The sequence below is a fragment of the Panthera leo genome, chromosome B1, assembly GCF_018350215.1.
Source record: "Panthera leo isolate Ple1 chromosome B1, P.leo_Ple1_pat1.1, whole genome shotgun sequence".
NCBI lineage: Eukaryota > Metazoa > Chordata > Mammalia > Carnivora > Felidae > Panthera > Panthera leo.
Genome location: NC_056682.1, coordinates 186,882,917 through 186,909,479, shown reverse-complemented (window position 1 = coordinate 186,909,479; position 26,563 = coordinate 186,882,917). Strand labels below are relative to the sequence as shown.

Genomic DNA, 26,563 nt, shown 5'->3' with positions numbered 1-26,563 from the left:
TGAATAGTGATGTTGATTACTCTTTAATGCCCATCACCTATTTCCCGCCCTCCCATCACCACCCATCTCCCCTCTGGTAACCCATCAGTTTGTTCTCTACAGTTATGAGTCTGTTTCTCAGTTTGTCTTTTTCTCTCTCCCCCTTGGCTCATTTGTTTCTTAAATTCCACATATGAGTGAGATCATATAGCTTGACTTTTTAAATTCAGCAAATAAAAATCAAGACAGACACCAGTGGGAGGCAAATCATGAAATCTGGAGTATTTGTAAGTAATACAGATTCCAGAGGGTAAAAAAAGGAACAGGTAGTGGGGGCACCTGGCTGGCTCAGTCGGTGTGAAGCATGCAACTCGATGCTGGGGTTATGAGTTTGAGCCCCATGTCAGATGTAGAGATTACTCAAAAATAAAACTAAAAAAAAAAAAAAAAAAGGAACAGGTATAAAAATGACTACAATTAAGTAAAAGGAAAGATCTCTGCAGAAAGTAGTACAGAGGTTATCAGGGTTCAGGGGAAGGGGGGTTTACGGAGTTATCATGCAGTGGGTACAGGGTTTACACTGGAAAGGATGAAAATGTTGCAGGTATAGTAACAGTGGTTATAAACACTGCAAATGTCTTTAACGCCACTGAATTATACTCTTACAAATGGTTAGAGATGTTATGTGTATTTTACCACAATAAAAAAGTAATGTCTGATAAAGATATATATATAAACCCCTCAAAAAGGGCGGGGGGGGATATCTCCAGTTTGAAGACTTATAAAAAACTAACCACATGCCAGGCAAATCAATTTTAAACACACACACACACACACACACACACACACACACACCCAGGTGTATTCTAATAAAATTTGTGAATTCCATGATAAAGAAAAAAAAAAAAAAAACCCTGTAAGTTTCCAAACAGACACGAAAACGTGGGTGTTTTTATCATTCAGTTTTAATATCACTTCCACAGATTTGGCGAGTCCGGGAGGAAGTTCAGGACAGTCTGCCTGCCTTCTTGAAACCTGATGCTGTACAACTTCCAACTTCAATCTCTGGGAGGTGAATAATTATTAAAAGGAGACGGCAAGTCAAAGACATCAACCGCTAACATACTATTACAGGGTCACAATATAATTTATCATCAAACAGACACTTGAGAATAAAACAAGGTGCCATTAATAATTACAGTAAGACAACAGGTGTCATCTTGGGCATATGGTCATGCTTAACTATTCAAATGGTTCGTTAAATAACCTTTCAAGTTTCCACTCATTCTTAATCAAAGACCTGACATTTCTTCAGGCCTGTTCCTTCTTATAATTGTTTCAGATTCTTTATTCAGCAGTTTCATAAACAAAAGGGAAATCATCTATTTTTATGCTTTAGCATTAAGCAGGAAGTCTACATGTATTTAAATAGCAGTTGGTTAAGAAAAACTAAACGGTTTTTTATGCCAGTCTAGATATACGTCTAAAATGCCCAAAAATGAAAAACCGTTTATTAAAGAACACTTCATCTTATCTCATGAACACACCAGCTCCGTGAGAAAAGGGAGCCCATTTTTCAAGGTGTCTATACATCATAAAGAACACTGGACATTTAATATTTATGAATACAATAAAAGCAAGTTATTTGGCATTTTAATCAAATAGAGAGCTCTCTCCTGGGACCATACTGAGGTCCTTTCAGAATTCTGAATCTTTGATTTTTAAGTTAAAACTCCTGACAGACCTACTACACATTACTTGAGAATATATTTGAGCACCTACTCTGTGCTAGGAGGGACACCAAGGATACACAGCTAGATTCATGTGTAGAAATAATCCTTGTGGTCTAAATGTAAAGTGCTACGAAAAGGGTGCATGACTGATCCAAACACAATGCAGTTTAAATGTTGCTGAAATGCAGAATGATCAAGCGTTTCTGAACTTTGTGTAAAAAAAAACAAAAAAACAAAAAAACAAAAAACTGGGCGGCTCAGTCGGTGAAGTGTCTGACTCTTGGTTTCAGCTCAAGTCATGATCACACAGTTCAACAATTCGAGTCCCACGCCGGGCTCTATGCTGACAGCGCAGTGCCTGCTTGGGATTCTCTTCCTCCTCTCTCTGCCCCTCCCCTGCTCTCACTCTCACAAGCTCTCTCTCTCTCTCAAAATAAATATTTTTTTTTTAAAAGGGAGTAGAAATTCAAAGGGCAGACAGGAAGGGGAAAATCCTTTCAAACAGAGACAACCCCTCAAAGTTCTTTGTTAGTTTTCTACTGCTGCACAACAAATTTTACAAACTGAGTGCTTTAAATCAACACCGGTAAGTTGGCACACAGGTCAGAAGTCCAGGCACAGGGTGGGCGGGTCCTCCGCTCAGGTGGCACTGGGCTGCAGAACACCTGAGCTCCAAGAGCAGCGAGGCCAGAGTGAGCGGACGTGGGTGGAGGGAAGGAGGGATTTAAGCCTACACGTCAGCTATGAAGTAGTTCCTACCAAAGTCACACTTGAATCTAAGTAGTGAAAAGTGGTACCTCAAAATTCCAATTTGCATTTCCGACTGAGAATCTGTTTCCTTCCCTTGAAGGTCTGGAAATGCCCCTTGACCATTACAACACACGGGTTACAAACATGAGCTCTAGAGTCAGGCTGTCTGGGCTCATGTCCCGGTTCCATCACTTACTGGCTAGTGACCTCAGGGAAATCAATAAGCCTCCATGCCCCACATCCTCAGACACAAAGAGGGATCAGAATAATGATATCATCAGGGAACTGTATGAATTAACTAATACAACACTCAAATCACACAGGACAGGATCTGGCACACTCTGTAGACATTGCCTGTTATTACTGCCCCATATTTCTAATAGATCATGTCTGTTTTCACTAATTTGTAGTTCTTAATATATGAGAACCAGCATTCTCCTCCAGTATAATCTCCCAAAGATCCTTAGACTGCTGGTCCAAATGCTAGGAGCCATGCTATTAGAAGATATTTGGAAAGTACATTTTAGAAACTATCACTGAGGAGTGAAATCAATATTTTTGACAAGGAGAGAGCTTACTACTAAGTATAGAATCTAAATAATTCTTCCAGTAAGAAATCTCCTGAGACCTTTTATAAATGTATGCCAAGCCACTCTTAAAGTAGCTGTTGAAAACGCTCTCAAACAGTAAAGAACATGGATATGCACAAAAAGCCATATGATCCTAAGATTATAAAAGAAAAAGAAATGATTAAGAGCCTTGGGCTTCCGGGGCGACTGGCAAACAATGGCATGTGTGCCATCACCTCCCCATCCCGGGGCAGCTCATTAGTGGTCCCCATCCCAGGCCCACGGCAGCCCTTGAGTGAGTCCTAGCTCTTTCCTGATACACTTACTCGACACTCCTGATGACTATTCCCAATTCACCAGTGCAGACACTCAAGAAATCTATCTGTCATACTGGCTCCAGTGCAGAAGTAGATCATAGACAACTATGACCCCACATGTAGTTTTATAATTGGTGGAGGGATCATGACCAGAAGCTGGCCTACCCACTTAGAGAGAAGTTAGGTATTCAGAGTCAGTGGGGACTGCCGTGAAACAGCATCAGCCAGAACACTGGCATTGAAAGAGCTGTATTAAATATGTGGTAGAGCACCTGGGTGGATCAGTCAATCGAGCGTCTGACTTTAGCTCAGGTCATGATCTTGCAGTTCGTGGGTTCCAGCCCCGCATCGGGCTCTGTGCTGACAGCTCAGACCTTGAGTCTGCTTTGGGTTCTCTATCTCCCTCTCTCTCTGCCCCTCCCCTGCTTGCACTCTGTCTCTCTCTCTCAAAAATAAACATTAAAAAAAAATTTTAATAAAAAAATATGTGGTAACACAGGCAAAGCTGTAAAGGGTAGGAGAGCATGCCAGCAAGAAAATAATTGTGTGGCACACAATCTGTAAGATGCATAAAGTCTGGGGGCGCCTGGGTGGCTCAGTCAGTTAAGCGTCAGATTCTCGGTCTCGGCTCAGGTCATGATCTTGCAGTTCATGAGTTTGAGCCCCACATTGGGCTCTGCACTGATAGTGCAGGAGCCTGCTTGGGATTCTGTCTCTCCTTCTCTCTGTCCCTCCCCTGCTTCTGTTCGCACACTCTCTCACTCTCATAATAAATAAACATTAAAAAAAATTTTTTTTAAAGATGCACTAAGTCTGGAGATAAAAGGAAAAAATACGTGACTGTGTGTATGATGTCATGAAGGGTATCTTCACTATGCTAAAAAGAAAGTCTAGGGGCACCTGGGTGGCTCAGTCAGCTAAGCATCTGACTTCGGCTCAGGTCATGATCTTGGGGTTCGTGGGTTCAAGCCCCACGTCGGGCTCTGTGCTGACAGCTCAGAACATGGAGCCTGCTTCGGATTCTGTGTCTCCCCCACTCGGGCTCTTTCTCTCTCTCTAATATACAAAAGAAAGAGAAAGAAAGGAAAGGAAAGGAAAGGAAAGGAAAGGAAAGGAAAGGAAAGGAAAGGAAAGGAAAGGAAAGGAAGAAGAAAAGAGAAAAGAAAAGAAAGTAAGATGAGGTTTCCAAACATTATGGACACCCTGTCAATTCCTTTGAGACTCAAAAATTCAGACAAGCAAGCTGGCCGATTCATTGAGCTGGGAAGTTAAAAATCTATATTCCTGTAACAGAGGAAGGAATAGGGTTACACAAAGAGACAACCGGAGTTCAGATGCTAACAAAGTCTACCAAGATGTTAAAGATGGGAACTAAGAGTCAAAAAAGAAATCCAATTAACAGAAAGGGAGTGCACGGTCCCAAGGCTGGCAGTAGCCCTAGGGAGAGGGCAGGTCTCAGCCGGTGAGGGGCAACTAGCCCCAGGAGTGGTACGAAAACGCCCAGGTGGGGCGCCTGAGTGGCTCAGTCGGTTGAGCGTCTGACTTAGGCTCAGGTCACGATCTCGCAGTTCGTGAGTTCGAGCCCCGTGTCGAGCTCTGTGCTGACAGCTCAGAGCCTGGAGCCTGCTTCGAATTCTGTGTCTTCCTCCCTCTCTGCCCCTTCCCCACTCATGCTCTCTCTGTCTCTCAAAAATGAATAAACATTTAAAAAAAAAAAAAAAAAGAAAGAAAGAAAACGCCCAGGAGCTCAGGAACCACACAGACCAGACTCAGGACTTGAACAGACCCAATACTACACCCCCTCCCCCAAGAAAACAGCTGCTGCACCTATTATAATGCAATGAATCAATCCTAATAAAACAATTTGAGCTTCCTTCAACGTGCATGGATTTTTAAATCTACCTCGTGATTTTATCAGGTTTGGTCTGCTTTAGTGGGATATATAAAATCATACAACTTTACCTGTTCAAGAGCCCTTGAAGATCATCTGCTTCAAAACCCCATTTTACTATTCAAGAAAGGGAGGGCCAGAAAAGTGAGGACTGGCTACGGGTCACCATTCTGCTTGGTATCAAAGCTACCGTAAGCCACCCACGCAGCCATCCGGTCTCATTGCTATTTCTTCTGTACCCTCCTTCTGGTCATCCTTATCAAATAGGGAATAAGAATGCCAGAGCCCTGCTTACCCAGCGCAACTGTGACACGTAGGTGTGGACCCTCCCTAAAAGTGGAAACCTACCCAAATGCAGCTACTTCCCTTCGCTATCACTCCTTTCATCTGAAAGTGGCAGCCAGGCTTGAGACAGGGTCAATTAGCATTCCAGGGTACAATTTCCAACCTCAAGAATGCAGACAAGAAAAGGACTGATTATTTAATCATCAATACTACTCCACGGCCGTCCTAAGTGCCACCGCCCTAGTCACCCCCCAAAACCACTCGATGATAGGAAAATAGGACATTAAAATTCTTTCCTTCAACAGTTAGTTCCTTGGACAGAATATGCACCAGGTGAGAATTCTCAGTTACCTTGTTATCTCATCAGCCAGCCACTGCTAAAGAAATGGTTCAAAGTAAAGAAGTCCCATATCTTTTGTTCGACAAAGACTTAACCCCCAAGGGCGCCTGGGTGGCTTAGTCGGTTGAGCATCTGACTCTTGATTTTGGCTCAGGTCATGATTTCTCAGTTTGTGAGATCAAGTCCCACATTGGGCTCTGCGCTGACAGTGCACAGCCTGCTTGGGATTCTCTCTCTCTCTCCCTCCCTCTCTGCCCCTCCCCTGCTCTCTAAAAATAAGTAAATTTCAAAAATTAAAAAAAAAAAAGATTTAACCCCAATCCCACTGCCTAAGTGAGCACCTAAATTGTCTGTTTTATCTTTTATGGACATGATACTGAGAATTACAGGCCCAGAGGACACAGACGCCAGAAACCTACAAAGCCTGTAACTTGAGAGGATCGATTTACCTGTCCACACTTCAGCTGGCACACCTGTCAGATGTTGGGGAGGGGCGGGACCACAGCAACCTCATGAACTGGTTTTCATGATTGAGCTGTGGTATGTGAAACATTTCGCACAGTACCCGGTACATGAGAAACATCTGAATGCTGGCCGTCATTACAACTCATAACTCAGTGAAAGGTTCTTGTATATAAAGGTAGTTCTGAAGGCTGAAAGGCTCTATAGACAGCTTAAGGTTCTCCTGTTCTCCAGTATTTCCTGGTAATTACAAAACCGGTTTTGGGAGAAAGTTAAACCAGCAACAGAAAGAAACAGTTTGTAACCATGTAACTCAATCATAAATCTTTAGGCGACATCCAAACTGGAAGCAGCAGGTCTATCAAATTAATTTCATCAGAAGGCTTGGTAGTGTTGTCCAATTCCCATGCTCTTGAAAGACAAGACGACCAGAATCTCTAGATTGACTTTACTATCCCACCGCCTCCCAACAGAAAAATAAATGCATCCCTAAAAATAACCAAACCTAACCTAAACTAAAACTAATCCCTCAGGGTCAGAATAAAATATAACCACTAAGGCTCAGTTTCATAGATTAGCAAGACAAAGAAGTTTAAAAGAGAGGGAACCTGACTGGGCCAGATTAGGTTCACCTCCCAGGTATATCTTCCAGGCACAACAGGAGCCTGGTACTCCCAGACTGCACGACCCCTACACCTTCCGTTTGAAAGGTGCCACCATCCAGTACTACTCAACGTACCAGGACCACGTAGAAGGCCTCCATAATCCCCCCTCACCTTTGGTCACGCAGTGCCGACAGGACACCCACAATTTAAAAGGTTTAAAAAATCACTCAAATGGGAAAAGATGTAAACGTTAACTCAAGTACCTGAGAACGTCACAAAGCTTAAACGAGGAAAAGTCTGACAAAGTTTTTATGCTCAGGGTCCCGGTCTGTGGTTGCTAACTTCTAGCCAAGCTGATGCATAAGTGTTTCAACTTTACCCCTGCAGGAACTCCAATAATTTTATTTAAGTAAGGAACCCTGAAAACTGGTCACACAGGTACCCAGGGTGCTTTAAAATGGCAGTAATCTCAAGTGGACAATCTCTATTTCTCATGGGTTCGGATCAGATGACACCCATTCTCAGCACTTCAAAAAGCATTATTTAGGACAAGGCTCTCCATGGTCTATATTGACAGAGAAACCACACAGCCAAGCTAACCATTTCTTCCTAAGAGCTTCATGGCGCAAACTGTGTGAACTGCCAAGATTCAATCATTAGGGGAGCTTGATAACAGGTGGTGGCCATCAAAGACCAGAAGTCAACACACGTGGTGGTGAATGGAAAATGTCTACATCTAGACAGACTCAGGCTGGGCTCCGTACAGACACGAGACAGTAATGGGTTGAAAGTGAAATGAAGAGTAAGGAGATGAAGACAATGGATTCAAGCCCCTTTTCAAGAAGCTATATTGTGAAGGAAGAGAGTGACCCCTCCAACATGGTGCTACAAGGGGGTGTTTGGGGAGAGGAGAAAAGGACACGGCGGTGTATGCCTAGGAGAAACGTCACAAAGTAGGAGAGAAACTCAAAACACAGGAAAGGTAAGTGATGGGCTTCTCAAGAGGTAGTGGGGAGTGGGATCAAGAAGGGAGGCGGACAAACTAATCTGGGAAGACATTTTTCACTAGCAAATGAAGAGTGGGAGTCTAAGCCCTAATCTTGTAGGTTGGGCATTCTGCTTTCAAGAACCTGAAGCTTATCCATGATAGATTCATCCCTCTTAAGGATGATGCAACATTCTGTTCCCAGTCCTACTTAAGGAAAGAAAGAAAAAAAAAAAAAAATACTGGGGAAGGGGCGCCTGGGGGACTCAGTCAGTTAAGCCTCTGACTTCCACCATGATCTCATTGTTCAGGAGTTCGAGCCCCATATTGGGCTCTCTGGTGTCAGCACAGAACTTACGTCAGATCCTCTGTATCCCCCCCTCTGTCTCTCCCCCACACTCTCTCAAAAATAGAAACATTTTTAAAACTTAATTTAAAAACCAGTGGGGGGAAATGAGAGTTCTTTATACAAAGATTTACTGAGCGCTTACGGGGGAGACATTGAAGACACAGAGATAAGTATCACCATCAAGAGTTCACAATCTGGTAAGACAGTGAGGATTATAAATAGTTCCACACAGTATGACGCCTGCCTTAATGCAAGCAAACGAGAGGCAGGACCCAGTCACAAGGAACGAAGGAGCAGCCTGGCATTGTGAAGGTGAACTGCAGGCCCACAGTACTGTAATGACTTCAGAATTCTAGTCGAGTCTTGGGCATTAAGGGAGAGTTTATGCTTGGTCTTGTTTAAAAAGAAAAAAAAGGCAGGTTAAAAAAAAAAAAAAAGATTAATCTAATAGAAAGCACATCTGTCTTAAACATGGTCCTGGAGATGAATACAACACTCGTCAATTTCTCTTTGCCTCTTCGTGAGAAAAAAGCTGGGAAGCATTGCACAATAAAACAAAGGATGCTTTTAAGTCTTATCTTGATGGGAAATGAATCAATTTAATTAGACTTAGATTCAAACAGACTTAAAAAAAAAAAAACTTTAACAGTTGCATTAAAGAATCTCTATCACACTTACACCTCTGAGGCCACTCTAAGTTCCCTTCAATTAAATTTAAGGAGGGTTTAGACTGAAGGGCCGTCCCAAACACAATCTACAACGCCCTGTTGGTCCAGCCCACACTAAGAGGCCATCACAGAAGTGCATGTGCAATACAAGTCCAGGTGCTACAACTGAAGGAAGGAGCAAAACAAGGGTCTGTGACCTCAAAAGAACAGACCTTCTAGACCTTCTATGAGCCCAGGTCACATATTCGGAACGAGGTATTATAATTCCGAAATGTCCTCATATGGGGAGTGAATTTAATTCGCAATCACATCCTGTGCATTATTCCCTGTACTAGGGATGTGGGAAGTGGGAGGCAGGGGGCTCGGGGAGCTTCGATTACGCCAGGGATTCTCTACTTCTCCCCAGCCTCGGTAGGCGGCGTGCTTATTCCTCTTTTACAGGGACATCTTGACTGCAAAGACCATTCTTAAATAGGGAGGAAGCAGCGCTTTTTCACGTAGAGCTAGCAATTATGCCAAAAGATTTCCTTTATGCTCATGGCACTGTCATCTAAAAAGGTTGAGCAAGAACTCTAAGATTCTAAGGGTCTGGATAATTCAGCTTTCTTTGTATAGAATATAGAATTCTGTAGACCTGCCCCACTCCCACAGGGGCAGGTTGGAACAACCAACCAAAAAAAAAAAAAAAAAAGATTTCAAATATGCCCAATTCAAACACTATGTAATTTAAACTTAAGGCAAAATATCGGGGTGGCAGAGAAGGGGGGGGGGGGTCAAAAGATGTATATATGTTATTTAAACTAAGAACAGGAAGGTCAGTCATCTGAATTGATAAAGAGCTAAAAGCAACTAGCAAGTGCCTCCTATAAGAGCCCGTTCAGGGTCACAGCCTAGGATACAGAAAATCTCTTGTCCTGGTCTGCCCAACATGCCGATCACTTATAAAGTCAAGGATATGACAAGGATGCCCATCGTCCAGCCTCCATTGTCCCACCCAATCAGCAAGAAAATAATTTTTAAAATGTTATCAGATGAGGGGAGCCTGGGTGGCTCAGTCGGTTAAGCGTCCAATTCTTGATTTCGGCTCAGGTCATGATCTATCACACGGTTTGTGAGATGGAGTCCCGCAACGGGCCGTGCGCTGATCACTGATGGCACAGAGCCTGCCGGGGATTCTGTCTCTCCTCGTTGCCCCTCCCCCACGTGCAAACACATGTTCTCTCTCCCCCTCAAAATAAACTTAAAAAAAATTTTTAACTGAAAATGTTATCAGATGATTAGAAGGTCTCTAAAAATCTCAAGAGTATCAAGTGGGGAAAATGGTATTAGAAAATAAAAGTGTACAGAGAAGGTGGTCGAACACAAATGAGTTTTGTAAACACATCAGATTTATTAATTTTTTTAATGTTTATTTTTGAGAGAGAGAGAGAGAGAGAGAGAGGGCAAGAGAAAGAGAGAGAGAGAGAGAGAGAGAGGGCAAGAGACACAGAACCCGAAGCAGGCTCCAGGCTCCGAACTGTCAGCACAGAACCTGACATGGGGCTCGAACTCACAAACCACAAGATCATGATCTGAGCCCAAGTCGGATACTTAACTAACTAAGCCACCCTGGCACCCCAACATGTCAGATTATATTAAACTTCACTAATAATCACAATGCAAAGTAAAATAAGACTTTTTTTTTTTTTTTAACTAGTAAGACCTCCCTCCCACCAAAATTCCCAGAGCAGGTATATACCTGGGAAACTAGGCCTCTCCTCATTCCTCCATCATTTTATGTTAATAATGCATTACGACCAGATTTAAATCTCTACTTTAAATCTAAAGTAATGGGTTTAAGGTACACTCAGGCAGGGGGCTCCACCAGAGTACCAGGCCCTTAAATACTGGTTTGGACAAACGCTCACTGCTGTTAGGCCCTTTCAGCTCACTTGGTGCCACAACACACTGCTACAACCTAACTGTCCTTAACCCCACGACCTGACATTAAATCCACCTGCAGCACATCACTCCCTACCTTACAAATGGTCACTTGTCTTGTCTCCTGTGAATAAGGCCCCCTAAAGCTCTCAGCTACCTAAATGTCTCCTCGTTTTCATCCACCTTTGCTCCACTTAAAACACTCCCTCCCTCCCACGTGAGGCAGCTGTCCCCAATGTGTCCCTCTATTCTTTTCTCTACTTTTGTGGCAGTGGGTGACAGCTGGTCAAGATGGTTAACCCTCAGGTCGCCGGGCTACTAGACAACAAGTTCTCAACCCAGGTGACATCAGACTTGCCTGCAGAGGTGTGAAAAATACCAACATCTAGGCCTCATTCTGGAACAATTAAATCAGAGCGGAGGTCTGTGGCCCAGGCATCTGAACTTGTAATGCTCCCAGGTGACTCAATGCGAGGTTGAAAAGCCTCAACAAAAAAATCCACCGACCAGATTATAGGAAAGCTGAGAGAACCGCTCCCCTCAACCCCTGGGGCTGGGATGCAGAGCCTGGGGCCTCATTCACACAAACATCATCACTACCTATACAGGTCATGGCATGAAAGTTCTTGGAAAGAATTGCTATAAATAATGGAAGTGATTATGTACCACAAGAGATCTGAGACACACTAGGTTTGGAAAGGTTTTGTGCCCGGCAGGTGGACTTGAGGGAAAACAATGGTGGTCACTGAACAAAAAGGTCTATGAGCCCCTCTCACAAGGTTTTCCTAAGCCAGTCTTACAAATTTCCCTTAGAAATGCCTATAAGAATTTCTACAAATCCACCTGTTAGCCCCCACTCCCGCCTTCCACCCCTGCCACCTCTAGCTCTCTTAGCAGAGCACAGCAATGGAGGGAGATGCAGGTTAAATCACATCACAAAGAGCCAGTGGTCAAGTCTGGTAGGAGAGATACTGGACAGCTTAAGGGCAAGAAATGGAGTTCCAGAAAGGGATACGAGCATACAGGACTAGGATAAAACTGGTCTGATGGCCAAAGAAAAAGTCATGCCCAGAGATAAAAAGTCACAGAAACCCACCTAAGTCTACAACAAACAGAGTAGGCAGTGAATAACTTTGTTGAATGAATGCAAAAGCAAGCCATTTTTAAAAACAGGATGGGAATCATCAGAAATGCCACTAGAACTAAGCCATATGCTACTAAACAACCAATGTGTCAAAGAAATCAAAGACGAAACCCAAGAAGAGCTGGAGACAAATGAAGGCGGCAACACAATGATCCACCAAAATCTTTGGGACATAGCAAAAGCAGTCTAATAGGAGAGCTTACAGGGATACAGGTCCACCTCAAGAAACAGGAAAAAAATCTCAAATAAATCCAAACTTGCACCTAAAGGAACTAGAGAGGGAAAAAAAATAAGCCCAAAGTTAGAAGAAAGGAAGTAATAAAGACCAGACCAGAAATAAAGGATTCCAAAAGAAACAATAGAAAAGATCAATGAAACCAAAGTCCTAGTTCTGTGAAAAGATAAAATTGATAAACCTTTAGCAAGACTCGTCAAGAAAAAAACAGGACATATATAATAAAATCAGATATCAAAGTGAAGTAACAACTGACATCATAGAAATATAAAGAACTGTAAAAGATTACTGCAAAAACATTAAATGCCAAACTGGACAACCTAGGAGAAATGGATAAATTCCTAGAAACATACAATCTTCTAACACGGAGTCAGAAAAATGCAAAAAATCTAAACAGAGTACTAGTAACAAAATTGAATATATAATTAAAAAACTCCCAATAAACATTCAGAATCAAACAGCTTCACAGGTAAATGCTATCAAATATTTAAAGAGTTAACAACTATCCTTCCCACACTATTCCTAAAATTAGAAGAGTAAGGAAAGCTTCCAAATGCATTCTTCAAGTTCAGCATTATCCTGGTACCAAAACCAAAGAAAGACATTACAAAAAAGAAAAAAAGAAAAGTAAAGTACAGGCCAAAATCCTTGATGAACATATGTGCAAAAATCAACAAAATACCAGCAAACTAAATTCAACAATACATTAAAAGGATCATTCACCACAATCCGGTGGGATATATTCCAGGAATGCAAGGATGGTTCAATAGCCACAAGATCAACATGATACACATTAACAAAATGAATGATAAAAATCAAAACATCTCAGTAGATGCAGAAAAAGCATTTGACAAAGTACAATATCCATTCATGATAAAAACTCTTAACAAAGTGGGTTTACAGGGAACATGCCTCAATATAATAGAGGCCCACAGCCCTATTTTATTTATACGTGTGTGTGTGTGTATATATATATAATACAGCTACATATTAATAAATATTAATATAATGACAAACCCACAATGATGAACAGAAAGCTTTGCCTCTAAAATCAGGAACAAGACACCGAGGTGACTCTTACAATTTTATTCAACATAACGCTGGAAGTCTTAGCCACAGAAATCAGATAAGAAATAAAAGGCATCCAAATTGGTAGGGAAAAAATAAAACTGTCATTATTTGCAGATGACATATTATATAGAAAAAGTCCCAAAGACTTTACCAATAGTAAATTGGAACTAATAAATTCAGTAAAGTTGCAGAATACAAAATTATCATACAGGTATCTGTTATATTTCTATACACTAATAATGAAGTAACAGAGAAGAGAAATAAAGAAATCCTTTTTACAACTGCAGCAAAAAGAATTCCAAAGAATAAATTTAACCAAGGGGATAAAACTTCTGTAATCCGAAAACTCTAAGACATTGATGAAGAGGACACAAATGGGAAGATAATTCCACATTCACAGATTGGAAGAATTAATATTGTTAGATGTTCATACAGTCCAAAGCAATCTACAGTTTCAAAGCAATCCCTATCAAAATACCAACAGGGGGCACCAGGGTGGTTCAGTCAGTTAAGCATCTGACTCTTGGTTTCAGCTCAGGTCCTGATCTCATGGCTTCATGAATTCCAGCACTGCATCAGGCTCTGTGCCGGCAGCATGGAACCTGTTTGGGATTCTCGCTCTCCCTCTCTCCCTGCCCCTTCCCCACTCATGCTGTCTCTGTCTCTCTCAAAATAAACAGACGTAAAATATGTATATATAATATATATATATTATATATATATTATATATATATATATCAATAGTATTTTTCACACAACTAGAATAATTGTAAAATTTGTACAAAACCATAAAATACCCCAGATAACCAAAGCATCTTGAGAAAAAAAAGGACAAAGATGTAGGCATCACATACCAGATTGAGGACGATTTTAAAACAATTTTAAAACTACACTTACCATGATGAGCCCTTAGTAATGTGCAGAATTGTTGATTCACTATACTGAACACCTGAAACTAATATAATACTGTATTTTAATTAAACTAGAATGTTTTTTAGAAAAAATATACTACAAAGCTATGGTAATAAAAACAGTAGGATACTAGCACAAAAATACACATAGATCAAAGGAACAGAAAAGAGAACTCAGAAATAAACCCATGTTTATATGTTCAATTAATCTACAACAAAGGGGGCAAAAATATACAATGGGGAGAAGACTTTTCAATAAATGTTGAGGAAACTGGACAGATACATGTGAAAGAATTAAACTGGGCCACTTTCTTACACCAAATGCAAAATTAACTCAAAATGGATTAAAGATCTAAATGTAAGACCTGAAAGCATAAAATTCCTAAAAGAAACCATGGGCTGTAATCTCTTGGACAATGGCCTTAGTAATGTCTTTCTGGATATGTCTCTTCAGGCAAGGGAAATAAAAGCAAAAATAAACCATTGGGACTACATCAAATTAAAAAGCTTTTGTACAACAAAGGAGACCATCTACAAAGTGAAAAGGTAACCTAATGAATGAGAGGAATATTTGCAAATTATATATCCAATAAGGGGTTAATATCCAAAATGTATAAAGAACTCACACAACTCAATACCAAAAACAAAAAAAAAAACCTAATAATTTGATTAAAAATGGACAGAGAACCTGAATAGACCAACACACAAGAAGATGCTCCACATCACTAGTCCTCAGAGAAATGAAGTCAAAACCACGATGAGATGTCACCTCACACCTGTCAGAATGGCTAGTATCAAAAGACAAGAAACAGCAAGTGCTGGCAAGGAAGGGGAGAAAAGAGAATCCTTTTCCACTATTGGTAGGAATGTAAACTGGTGCAGCCGCTATGGAAAACACTAGGAGGCTCCTCAAAAAATTAAAACTAGAAATTCCATATGATCCAGTAATTCCACTGCTGGTTATCTACCCAAAGAAAACAAAAACACTAATTAAAAAAGATATATGTACCCCTATATTTACTGTAGCATTATTTACAATAGCCAAGACATGGAAACAACTTAAGCGTCTATCAACAAATGAATGGATAAAGAAGATGTGGTTGGGGTGCCTGGGTGGCTCAGTCGGTTAAGCGTCCGACTTCAGCTCAGGTCACGATCTCGCGGTCCATGAGTTCGAGCCCCGCGTCGGGCTCTGGGCTGATGGCTCAGAGCCTGGAGCCTGCTTCCGATTCTGTGTCTCCCTCTCTCTCTGACCCTCCCCCGTTCATGCTCTGTCTCTCTCTGTCTCAAAAATAAATAAACTTAAAAAAAAAAAAAAAAGAAGAAGATGTGGTATAAACCATAAAGTATTACCCAGCCATAGAAAGAGTAACATTTTGCCATTTGCAACAACATGGATGGATCTAGAGGGTATTATGCTAAGTGACATAAGACAGAGAAAGACAAATACCATATGATTTCACTTCTATGTGGTATCTAAAGAAAGAAATGAACAAAACACAGAAACAAACTCATAAATACAGAGAACTAGTGGTTGCCAAAGGAAGGAGGGGCAGAACAGGTGAGAAGGATTCAGAAGTACATACTTCCGGGTATAAAATGTTACATGGGTAAAAAGTACAGCATAGGGAATATAATCAATAATATTTGTAATAAGTTTGAATGGTGACAGATGGTGACTGTAGGGAACACTGCATAATGTATAGAATTGTCCAATCACTATGTTGTACACCTGAAACTGATAACATTGTATAGAAACTATACATCAATTAAAAAAAAATACATTACTTCAGCAAATATCAAATCCCATTTTAGGTCTCTTCAAAACAAGATCATGTCATCTGAAAGACGGTTTTTCCTTTTCTTTCCCAGTTTTGATCTCAAGGAACTTTTTTTTAACCTTCCCTTTTATTAAAGATTTATAAGATTACAGTTCACTAGGGAACATAATTTCTTCCTATATACAATTTACATACTTTTCTTTGTATTTTTAAAGCAACGAAATGAATAATGAAACCCAAATATTCACTGCCATAAGAAAATGTGGTCAAGAGGCACCTGGGTGGCTAGTCAATTGAGCATCCAACTCTTGATTACGGCTCAGGTCATGATCCCAGGGTTGTGGGATTGAGCCCCACATTAGGCTCCGTGCTCAGCATGGAGCCTGCTTAAGATTCTCTCCCCCTCTCTGTCCCTCTCCCCACTTGTGCTCTCTCTCTCTCAAAATAAACAAACATGTTGAAAAAAAAGAAAGAATATGTGGTAAATTTATTAAAGTTGGATACTAGAATCAACTTAAAAAAAAAAAAAAAAGAATGCCAGTACAGAACAGTAAACATCAAAAGTAGATTTGGGTCTTTGGACAGACCCCGCTGTATGGGGAAATGCACAGATTTAAGCCTGGGCTTGCAACTTACAGAAAGGAAAAGGGAAGACCAGAGCACTGGGGGGAGGGGTTGTTCTGCAGACTTCTTACACCAATCCCTAAACTTTCCTTTTGTTCCCTTCAGACCCTGAGCAGGAGGGAATTGAGGACAAGAAATGCTTCCCTGGGTGAACTGCCATGTACTCAGCATGGTACTGAAAAGTGGCCTTCTGTGAGATGCCCACTCCCTCTCTGTTCACCCCACGCCAACACGCAGGATATTCCCCTACCAGAAATTTCTGAGAAGTTTAGTCATGAAAAGAAAAAAAAAAAAAAAAAAAAACCTTGGGAGAAGATGCTTACTTTCTCTAAAACTCTCTCCTCAGACTAAAATTGCACAGGAACATTAATGCAAGCTAAACCACAAAGCATGAAAATTACATTAAGTTTTAAAATAAATTTAGTCTGGCAACAATTAAAAACTCATTGAGCAAGCCTGCATCTATAGCTTCCTTACCTTTGCAAAAACTGACTTAACAAGCTACTAAAATGTAAAAGAGCTCTGTATCCTAATTTTTGCCTATTTACAAGGAAAATGTTCACCCAACAATAAATTAGCTGTGTCTTCACACAGCTAATTGTGAAGGGATTGAAGACCCCTTCACAGGAATGCAGCCAATACAGAAAACAATGGCTTTCAGACAGGCAGCTAAATAGCAAAGAATAATAGTAATAAATCACTGATTACATACACTAAAACTTCACACTGTCATTTTCTGACTTTCTGAGAGCTTTTACTTCTGGGGTTTTTTTTTGGGGGGGGGGGGTGTTTGTTTCGTTTTGTTTTTTGGTGTGTTTTGTTTTTGTTTTTGTCTGTTTTTTAAAACCATCTTTACAGGCTCCTGGGAAAAGTGGATGAACTGGGACAAGGATCTCCAAACATTCCTGTGCTCTTTTGTTCCTGGTATTTTAATTTCTGGTTTGTTGCCAAACCCACCAACCTCTCTCACACACTCCTGATGCTGGAGCGCTCCAAGCAGGCAAGAAGCAACAAGATTCAGAGTCTGGATCATGTAAAAGCTTCCCATCCTGTTGGAAAAAAACTTAAGGTTTGCGTTCATGGACCAAACGCCTAAGTCTGCCCAAAATTCTGCACTATTTCTGAGCAACCTGCCACCACGCCGCCTTATGTGTGTACTCACCAGACACATAAGATCACTTCTGTCAAATGTAACTAAACAAGTTTCACGTACCCTTCTTGAACTGGGGATCCTACGGCCATGAAACGCGGACCTAAGTAAACAAGTGTTCTCAGGGCTCCTGGGTGGCTGCGTTGGTTAAGCGTCTGATTTTGGTTCAGGCCATGATCTCACAGTTCGTGGGTTCGGGCCCAGCGTTGCACTCTGTGCTGACAGCTGGCAGCCTGGAACCTGCTTCAGATTCTGTGTCTCCCTCTCTCTCTGCCCCTCCCCTACTCACGCTCTGTCCCTCAAAAATAAATAAAACATTAAAAAAAAACCCTAAAAATAAATAAATAAGTGTTCTCATTTGCCATAATAGGGTGAAAATCTGAATTCGCATCCCTCTTCCATCCCTCCACTGTCCTTTTGTCGTACCACATATACAGTATTATCTTTGCCAGTATGACTCATGCCCATTAAGAACAATTCGCACCCCACAGTCCAGGCACGGTATTAAGACAGGTTTCCCAGTCCTTCCCTTCAAGGGTACGTGCTTTAGGAGAGCAAGTGTCATATAAAGTGTCACAGAGGGACATGGGAGCACAGTTAGTTAAGCACTACCTGGCTTCAGAGAAGGGACGGATCCAAAGCCAGAAGGGTGACAAAAAAGCTCACAGCAGCTGAGCTGGATTGTGAAGGACCCAGAATTTACCAGAATAGGATTTCCAGGCAAGAGCGACAGACTTACCCTTGATGCACAGGAAACCAAGTCAGGGGGCAATGAGAGGCACACTTGGGTTACGCAGAGACTTCGCACATAGCACTGATCCTTAGATGAAAGAATCACGTCTTACGTTATCCCTGAACACCCCTAGCACCCAGCCGAGTGCCTACAGTATTAACAGTGCCTCAACTGATATGCACGTGAAGAAAATATAATTGGTGCCAAGTATTGGGAAATAAGGCTACAAAAGGTTTGGATGGCCTCGAATTCAAAGATAAAAACCTAACCCTTGACACACAGAACTTCAGGCCACAGCCTATGCCTCTCTCGCTCTGTGGCACTGCCCTGGCAAGAAGCAGCCGAGCCAATCCCAACTATTTACACCCCTGGGCTGAATGCGACTGGAGAAAGAACTGTGGTCATCTATGTGCCTTCGAATTTGATCACAAGGCAGAAATGGACACAACTCCACTCTGCTAACTTTTCTACAATCCCCAGCGAGCGAGCGAGCTCTCCCAGCTTCCAAAGGCCAGCCTCCTGTTTCTCCTTCCTCCCTCACCCTGCCTCCACGTCTATGGGAACATAAAAGAACCCCCACTTCAACCCACCTGCACTCCCAAAGCCCTCCTGCCTCACCACCGCCTTCTTCGAGAACGAACAGTGCCTGTTGCCAGGAAAACCCTGTGCCTACGCTTAGCTCATCTCATCTTCCATCCACCGTGTGCCCCACACCCAAGTTACTGTCCAGCTTACTCCGATGTGCTCTCATGGTCCTTTGCTCCTAAGAAACCTTCCTTTGCACCGAAATTCTTCCTCGTCTAGATGCTACCACCACCATCCTCACTCACCCCCTTCTCCCTCGAAGCCACCCCAACCTCCCCTCATGGCCTCCGACCCCCAGAGGGCACCAAAGCGCCAAGCAGGCCAATCCAGTGCTCAGCTCGTTGGCCTTCCTGGTCCTGATTCCCCAGCATCTCTCAACATGGGCACCCGCTCCTTCCTTCAAACCTGAACGTGCCTTGGCTTCTACGACCGCATGCTCCCCCCTCTGAGTCCCCCACTTCACCAGGCTCCGCCACTGCTCCAGGGAGCTTCTGCCTGGGCCACACCCCCACCTCCTCCTCCCCACCTGCACACGCTCCCCTACTCTAACTTGACCTCCACCACACCTGGGTATTACATACCTGGTACAGACCAGTGGTTCTGAAAACCACCTGCCTGCTTCAGTAGAACCACTCCGTCCCCACCCCTGTCAGTAACTCCCCGATGTCCGCACAAAATCCAATCTTTCCCTTCCCTCAGGCCTTGCTCAAGTCCAAACTTCTCCAGGAAACCAGAAAATCTCCCAGGGCGTCCGCAGCCCCAACTGATCTCCAATCTTTTCAGACTTCCTAAAGCATTTAAACAGTTGGCAGTACAGGATTTATTACTTAATTACAGACAGTCTGCAATTGTTCCCTAAATGCTGCTTTTGTGCAAATCCTTTCTTCCAACCAGGTTGAGGTTTCAAAACAATACAGCATTCCTTTTTGTCTCCCTGACACTGAGCTGGGCACACTGGTTGATGTCTGTAATCAGGTCTTTGATAGCAAAAACAAACATTTTGTAGAGTAAAAACCAAACCTCCTACATTATCTGATTGTTTTAAAAAGTCTGAGAAACATCTAGACATTGTCCCTAAGGTACGATTCATGACAAATCATAAATTAAAAAAAAAAAAAAAAAAAAAAAAAATTACCTAGAATCTCCATGTAGCATTATGGGAAAAAAAAAATCTGAAAAGCAAAGTAAATGTGTAAAACTTTCTATAACTGAAGTCCTCATTATTTTTAAAACTTAAAATATCAAATAAGACAGGCATAAAGTTAATAACTTGTATTTCAGGGCACCTGGGTGGCTCAGTTGGTTGAGCATCCAACTTTTAGTTCAGGTCATGATCTCCAGGTTAGTGAGGTGGAGCCCCACATCGGGCTTGCAGCTGCCAGCCTGTCAATGCAGAGCCAGCTTCAGATCTATCTTCTGTCCTCCTCTCTCCGTCCCTCCCCCACTTGCACCCTCTCAAAACTAAACAAACATTTTTAAAAAAATAGTAATATATATTTCCAACAAAAACCTTAAAAGTCAAATTTTAATTCAATCTCGCTGTAAATAATAAATGCAATTTACTCCATTAATACAAAAGACTACATGACACATGAAAGAAGTGTGGTCACGCGGAGGCTTTCTGCTGGACCTCTCCATAACGAAGGCTATGAAAATAGATGTTGTTCATGAAGATAGCTGAAGGGCCTGAGCTCTTGGCTATGGTGAAGCCTAGTTCATTCCCCAAGGCAGAAATTACCTTACTTTTCATTATTTAAAAAAAGAAAAAAAATTCTATCCTATCCTTGCTATCCTTGCAAGCCCCATCAAATTTCCTTGCAGCAGCTGAAAATGGTTGGCCACACCTAAGGAATTAAAACTCAAACCAGAACCAGAAAGCCTGTCTGTCCTTGACCAGGCGCTTGCGGGCTCCCCTTGGACCACTCCAGGGAGTAGACACTTGCCCTTGACATCCAGCAATATAAACTGCACCGCATAGCAAGCCAACACTGCACCCTCCAAGCCCATGGGCATGGGGTGGGAAGTAGGGAGTCTACCACAGACCAACTCCGCATTTCTTCCCCCTCATCTCATCACCTTTTTCATTCACAGGTATCCACCTCATCCTTCTCGAATTGGCTCAGGATCCTCAGATCCTGGATCCCACCAACTGTGCCCCAAGGGGGCTTTGGTTGCCCTCCTCTGGGTTCCTTTTGCTACATGTACACTCCAGGATTAGAGCATTTACCATACTGTTCTGAATTCATGAATATTTCTCTCCTACTGCCTGTGTGTTCCTAAAGAAAGACCATGCTTTATTTACATTCTGTAGTGAGTTCAATAGTATGCCCTCAAAAGAGGTCCAAAGCTCTAAACCCCTGGTACCCCTGAAAGTGATCTTATTTGAAAATAGGGTCTTTGCAATGTAATTAAGTTACATATCCTTGGATGAGATCATCCTGGACGTAGGGTGGACCCTAAATTCAATGACTGGTGTTCTTACAAGAGAAGGGGCAGTATGTGAAACCCAGAGACACCCCGGAAAGAAGCGACATGAAGACAGGGGCAGAGATTGCCACTGGGGTGGCACAATCCAAGAAATGTCAGAAGACCCTTCCGGAGAAGACAAAGCTCTACTGACTCCTTGACTTGCAACTTCCAGCTCCCAGAACTGTAAGAAAAGAAATTTGTTGGTTTTATGCCACCCAATGTGTGGTAATTTGCCACACCCGGAGGAAATTAACACCTAGTCTAAACCTCAACATGCTGCTACTACCTAGGAAACACTCAAAAACAACAACAACACACACACACACACACACACACACACACACACACACACAACTGTTGAACTAATAAGATGATGAAAGCCTTGGGGGGGGCAGGGGGGGGAGACAGTTAAGAAAGCATCTGAACTGCACATCAGGAATCTGGGACATTGACCCTGATGCTCAATCACTATGGAACTTGGGCAAGTCACTTATCCCTGCAGGACTCTCCAATGTACTCCCTAGCAAAGTAAGGGAACTGGTCCGATATAACTTGAACCAACGTAATCCAGAACATTAGCTGATTCTTAAGTGAATTATAATTTCTCCCTATTCACTACATTCTATTATTTTCATCTAAAGAGGTTTCAGGTGCAAAAACTATTGGATTAATAGGACATTGTAGGGGCGCCTGGGTGGCTCAGTTGGTTAATCGTCAGACTTCAGCTCAGGCCATGATCTCACAGTTTGCGAGTTGGAGCCCCACATCGGGCTCTTTCCTGCACGCACGGGAGCCCGCTTTGGATCCTCTGTCCCCCTCTCTCTCTGCCCCTCCCCCACTAAGGCTCATGCTCTCTCCCAAAACTAAATAAATGTTTTAAAAAATTATGACATTTTAAAGGCACTAAGAATTCTTTGAAACAGGGGCGCCTGGGTGGCGCAGTCGGTTAAGCGTCCGACTTCAGCCAGGTCACGATCTCACGGTCCGTGAGTTCGAGCCCCGCGTCAGGCTCTGGGCTGATGGCTCAGAGCCTGGAGCCGTTTTCCGATTCTGTGTCTCCCTCTCTCTCTGTCCCTCCCCCGTTCATGCTCTGTCTCTCTCTGTCCCACAAATAAATAAACGTTGGAAAAAAAAAAATTTAAAAAAAAAAAAAAATTCTTTGAAACAGCTTAACTGATAATGTGCTGAAAAGTGATTTTCTATGACACCATCTTTTTTTTTTTCTGCAAAACGAAAACAACTTACAAATAGCTGACTTAATACAGCTGAAACTGTTGACATTCTGAAAAACTCGACCTAAACTTGAATCAGCTGGAGCACCACCGATTCAGAACCCAAATGTATGATGACTAATTTCCGCAAAGTTATAAAGGGATATCTCCAACATGGGGTTTTCACTGCTTGACTCAAGACTGTAATTAAAGGTCCCATCCCAAAATTTCCACTTCAAAGAATCTGGGTAAGAAATAAATAAATACAGCTGCTGCCACTACCAAATGGTCAGTAAACGAGTCAAAGAAAACTATTTTATCCATTTTCATGCCTCCATAGACAAAAACACTTTTTCCCTGTGTTAAGCCTTTCTTAATTCAAACAAATGGAAATGGAAGAACAAAGGTCTTAGTAATGAGGTTTATACTTCTCTTACCCCTAGCCTCCTGCTTAATTTGGGTTAAATTAAAAATCGTACTTCAAGCTTTTCATAAATCATGCTGTTCCCCCTGCCTTCGTGTTTTTACAGTGGTAGCCTTGATTCTTTTTTAGGAAACAAACCAAAAGAACGGAGAGGAACACGGGACAGAGAGGCTCACGTTTCAGTTCGACAAAATATCCCTTAGAAATACTTGAACTTTTGCAAGCCAATTCATCGTTCAGAAAATCAAGTCAAGATTTCAACTGTCCAGCTAGCATGGGCAGAACCACGCCTGCAAAACTGGACCGTGAATCTGAGCACAAATGGAGTCCTGAGACCAAAAACTCTTCCTTCCAGGTCGGAAACTCAACTATCAAGTGCCTCGACATGGGAGGCTCAACAAACCCAGTTTTCAATTCCAAAATTCTCGGGTTTTTAAGTATGAACGCGCAAACACATGAAATCCGGGCTGGAAGGTGCACGGTTCGTCTCAAACGTATTTCACGCCCTTAATAACAACTCCATTTTAAAAGGTGTTCTTTTACTGTGTGATAAAACTAAGGGAGCGAAAGGCAAGGAAACAGTCTGGGGGGTAGGGGATTGTACACACAGGCGTTCCAAGTCCCAGTGTTGTTTTGGTATTCTGCAAACATTCATGCAAACCGCATGGAAGTGTAAGTTAATGTGCAGAAAAGCTGAAGGACCGGCGCTTCTACGGAGCACCGTGTTTTCTGGAAGCCCAAGCAAAGGATGGGCCATCTACAACTTCGCCGACTGCGTGTTTACTTGCATCCTCACGTGGCACCGCGCAGCCACAGAAGCGCTGCGCCGGGACAGCGCGGGGCGCGCCAGGGAACCCGAAAACTTTTACTTTGCAAACTAGCGGAACTGGAAAGCGGCTCCGGGGCGGATTCACTTGCCTTCCCCGAAACGCGCCCCTGCCAAGCCAACCCCCCCAGCGCCATCCCTGCCTGCAGCTTCATTCACACAAAGGCGCGTGGGTGCCGGCAGCACCCCTCTCCAAAGTTGCGCAGAGAGAGGCGGCCCGACGAGAAAGCGCCCCAGGGAGGGGACCCGAGGCGAGGGCTACTCACAGGGTGACCGTGCGGTTGGGCAGCGTGTCGGGGGGCAAGACCTGCGCGAGCTCCAGGCTGCTGCACACCACCTTGCCCTCGGCGGCGCCCGCCGCCCTGCCGGCCCCTCGGGGCCGCCCGTCGTGCTTGCAGCCGGGGGGCAGCGCCGCGGCGCCGCCGCCGCCTCCCAGCAGCGCGAGCAGCGCGAACGGCAGCAGCAGCGGCGGCGGCGGCGCGCGGCCCCGCCGGCGCCCGGGCGGCTCCATGCTGCGCGCCGGGGCCTGCGGGCCGAGCGGCGACGGGCTGGCCTAGCGGGCCGGCCCGGCGCCCGGGCGGGCGGGGGCGCGGCGCGGGCCCGGCGGCGCCCGGAGCCTCATGGCGGCCGGAGGACGGGCCCTCCTCGGCGCCAACATGCTCCTTTGTCCGCTGCGGCCGCCCTCGGCGTCCGGGGAACCGCGGGGTCACGGCCGCGCGGGTCCCAGCGCTGCTCTCTGGCCCGGCCGGAGCGCCGCCTCCTCCTCCTCCTCCTCCCTCGCTGCCGCCGCCGCCTCCCCCGGCCACTGCCCGCGGCGGCTCCTCCCCGCCCGCGGCCGCCGCCACCGCCCCTTCCCCTCCTCCCGTCCTCCTCCCCCTCCTTCCCTCCTCCTCCTCCTCGCGCCTCCCGCCGCTTTCGGCTCGGGTTAGGAAGAGCGTGCTCCGGGATCTACGCTGCCCGCCCTGGTCCGGGACCCGACCCCCGACCCGCTGCACGCCCGGCCCCCGGCCTCGGCCTCCGGGCAGCAGTTGTGAACGCCCCGCGAGAGTCCGGTAACTCGTGGAGAGGGCGGAAGAAAGTTCTCGTCCAAACTCCAAGCACGGTAGCCACTCTCTCGCTGGATTCCCTCGGCCGCCCTGCAGACAAAGCCGCCCTGTGCGCCCCTGGAGGCCGCCCATTCCGCCCGAGGAGCCCCTGCCGGGAACGTGGAGCGAGGGAGACGAGCAGGGCTGTATTTCCTCCGAGAAAGAAAGGAAAGGGCAAGGGCCCCCAAACCGAGTATACGTTCCCACCTCATCCCCGCCCCCCCACCAAGGGATTTCATGCCTTCTCTTGGCACACGGTAGCCTCATTTGTCCCAAATGCCCCAGAGCAAGAAACAGGTTCCCCTCCTGGTCCGGGGACTCTCAGAAGCTGTTTCTGGCCTTCAGCAACTCCAGCTGTGAACCCTGGAAAGGATGCATCGGGGTCCCGCCTGACCAAAAGCCTTTTGAAAGAAATTTTCCACTGACAGCAACCAGTTAGATGTAACCAGTTAGACCAATAGTGACCAAACTAGTCAAGAAACCCCAGCTGAATCCATCACTCTACGATGTGGAGCTGCCAACCCCACCCTAATATTTGCAAGGGCTAACATACTCTATGTTTAAATACTCTATGTTTAAATATTTACAAGAAATATGTCAAGCTAACTAAATATAATCTATTCTCTTACCTTGAGAAACATACCTTAATAACAACCCACAAGGCCAGGTGTGTGTACAGAGATCTCAGAGGCCTTTAGTTCCACCCTGAAACATGGCGGGGAGGAAAGAGCCAGACCCCCAGCCCTTGGCCTACGCACTTCCACACCCTTTGCTTCCTGTGCCAGCTCCATTCATAAACAAGGGGGCTTTCCGCACGTGTATGGATACCAGAGCCCATTCAACCAAGCTCTGTCCACACCCTCAAACAGCCACCCCTTGGCGTAGCAGTGCGCACATCAGTTGTTTGGTCTTCCCTTGGGAGGACAATTCTGGAGAGAGGCCTGCTGAGCACCTGGAAGTAGCCTTGGGAATTTTTGATCAGTGAATTCAAGGATTCTGGGTACCTTGGACAAGGTCTACAATCAGGAAGCGGACACAGGCTCTTGGGGAACACATCCGTTGGTCTTGGGGAATTTTTCCCTTTGGGGAGGTGAGCTAAAATGGTGGCCTCTAAAATGCAGAACCCCGGGGCTTTTCTTGTCTGGGTCTGGGGCCCCTGCAGAGTTTATCCCAGGGACCAATTCCCAGAAATCTATGACTAGAACTTTCGCATTGGAAATAAATGATATAACGTACAGTCTTGCAGTCATGTTTGAATAGCACTTCATCTGACCAACATTTTTTGAGATTCAACCATATAAACCCAACAGTATCCATTGCTAATAGTACATTAGGTGATAGAAATATTCCAGGTCTGTGTTGTCCAATATGGCAGCTGCAAGTGGGTGTTTAACACGTGATATGGAGCCTGTGTGAGGTAAGATAATGTTTCATTTTGTTTAAGTTTAATTAATTTAAATT

General features: G+C 44.0%; 1 protein-coding gene across 1 annotated transcript in view; it reads right to left on the bottom strand.

Annotated features, from left to right (window-relative positions):
• Window positions 1-24,528, bottom strand: part of ADGRA3 (adhesion G protein-coupled receptor A3) — a 134,396-nt gene extending 109,868 nt beyond the window's left edge. The window contains exon 1 of the mRNA XM_042936795.1: window positions 24,284-24,528. Coding sequence (XP_042792729.1) covers window positions 24,284-24,528 — 245 coding nt within the window. The remainder of the gene's footprint in view (window positions 1-24,283) is intronic.
• Between the last annotated feature and the right edge of the window lie 2,035 nt (window positions 24,529-26,563).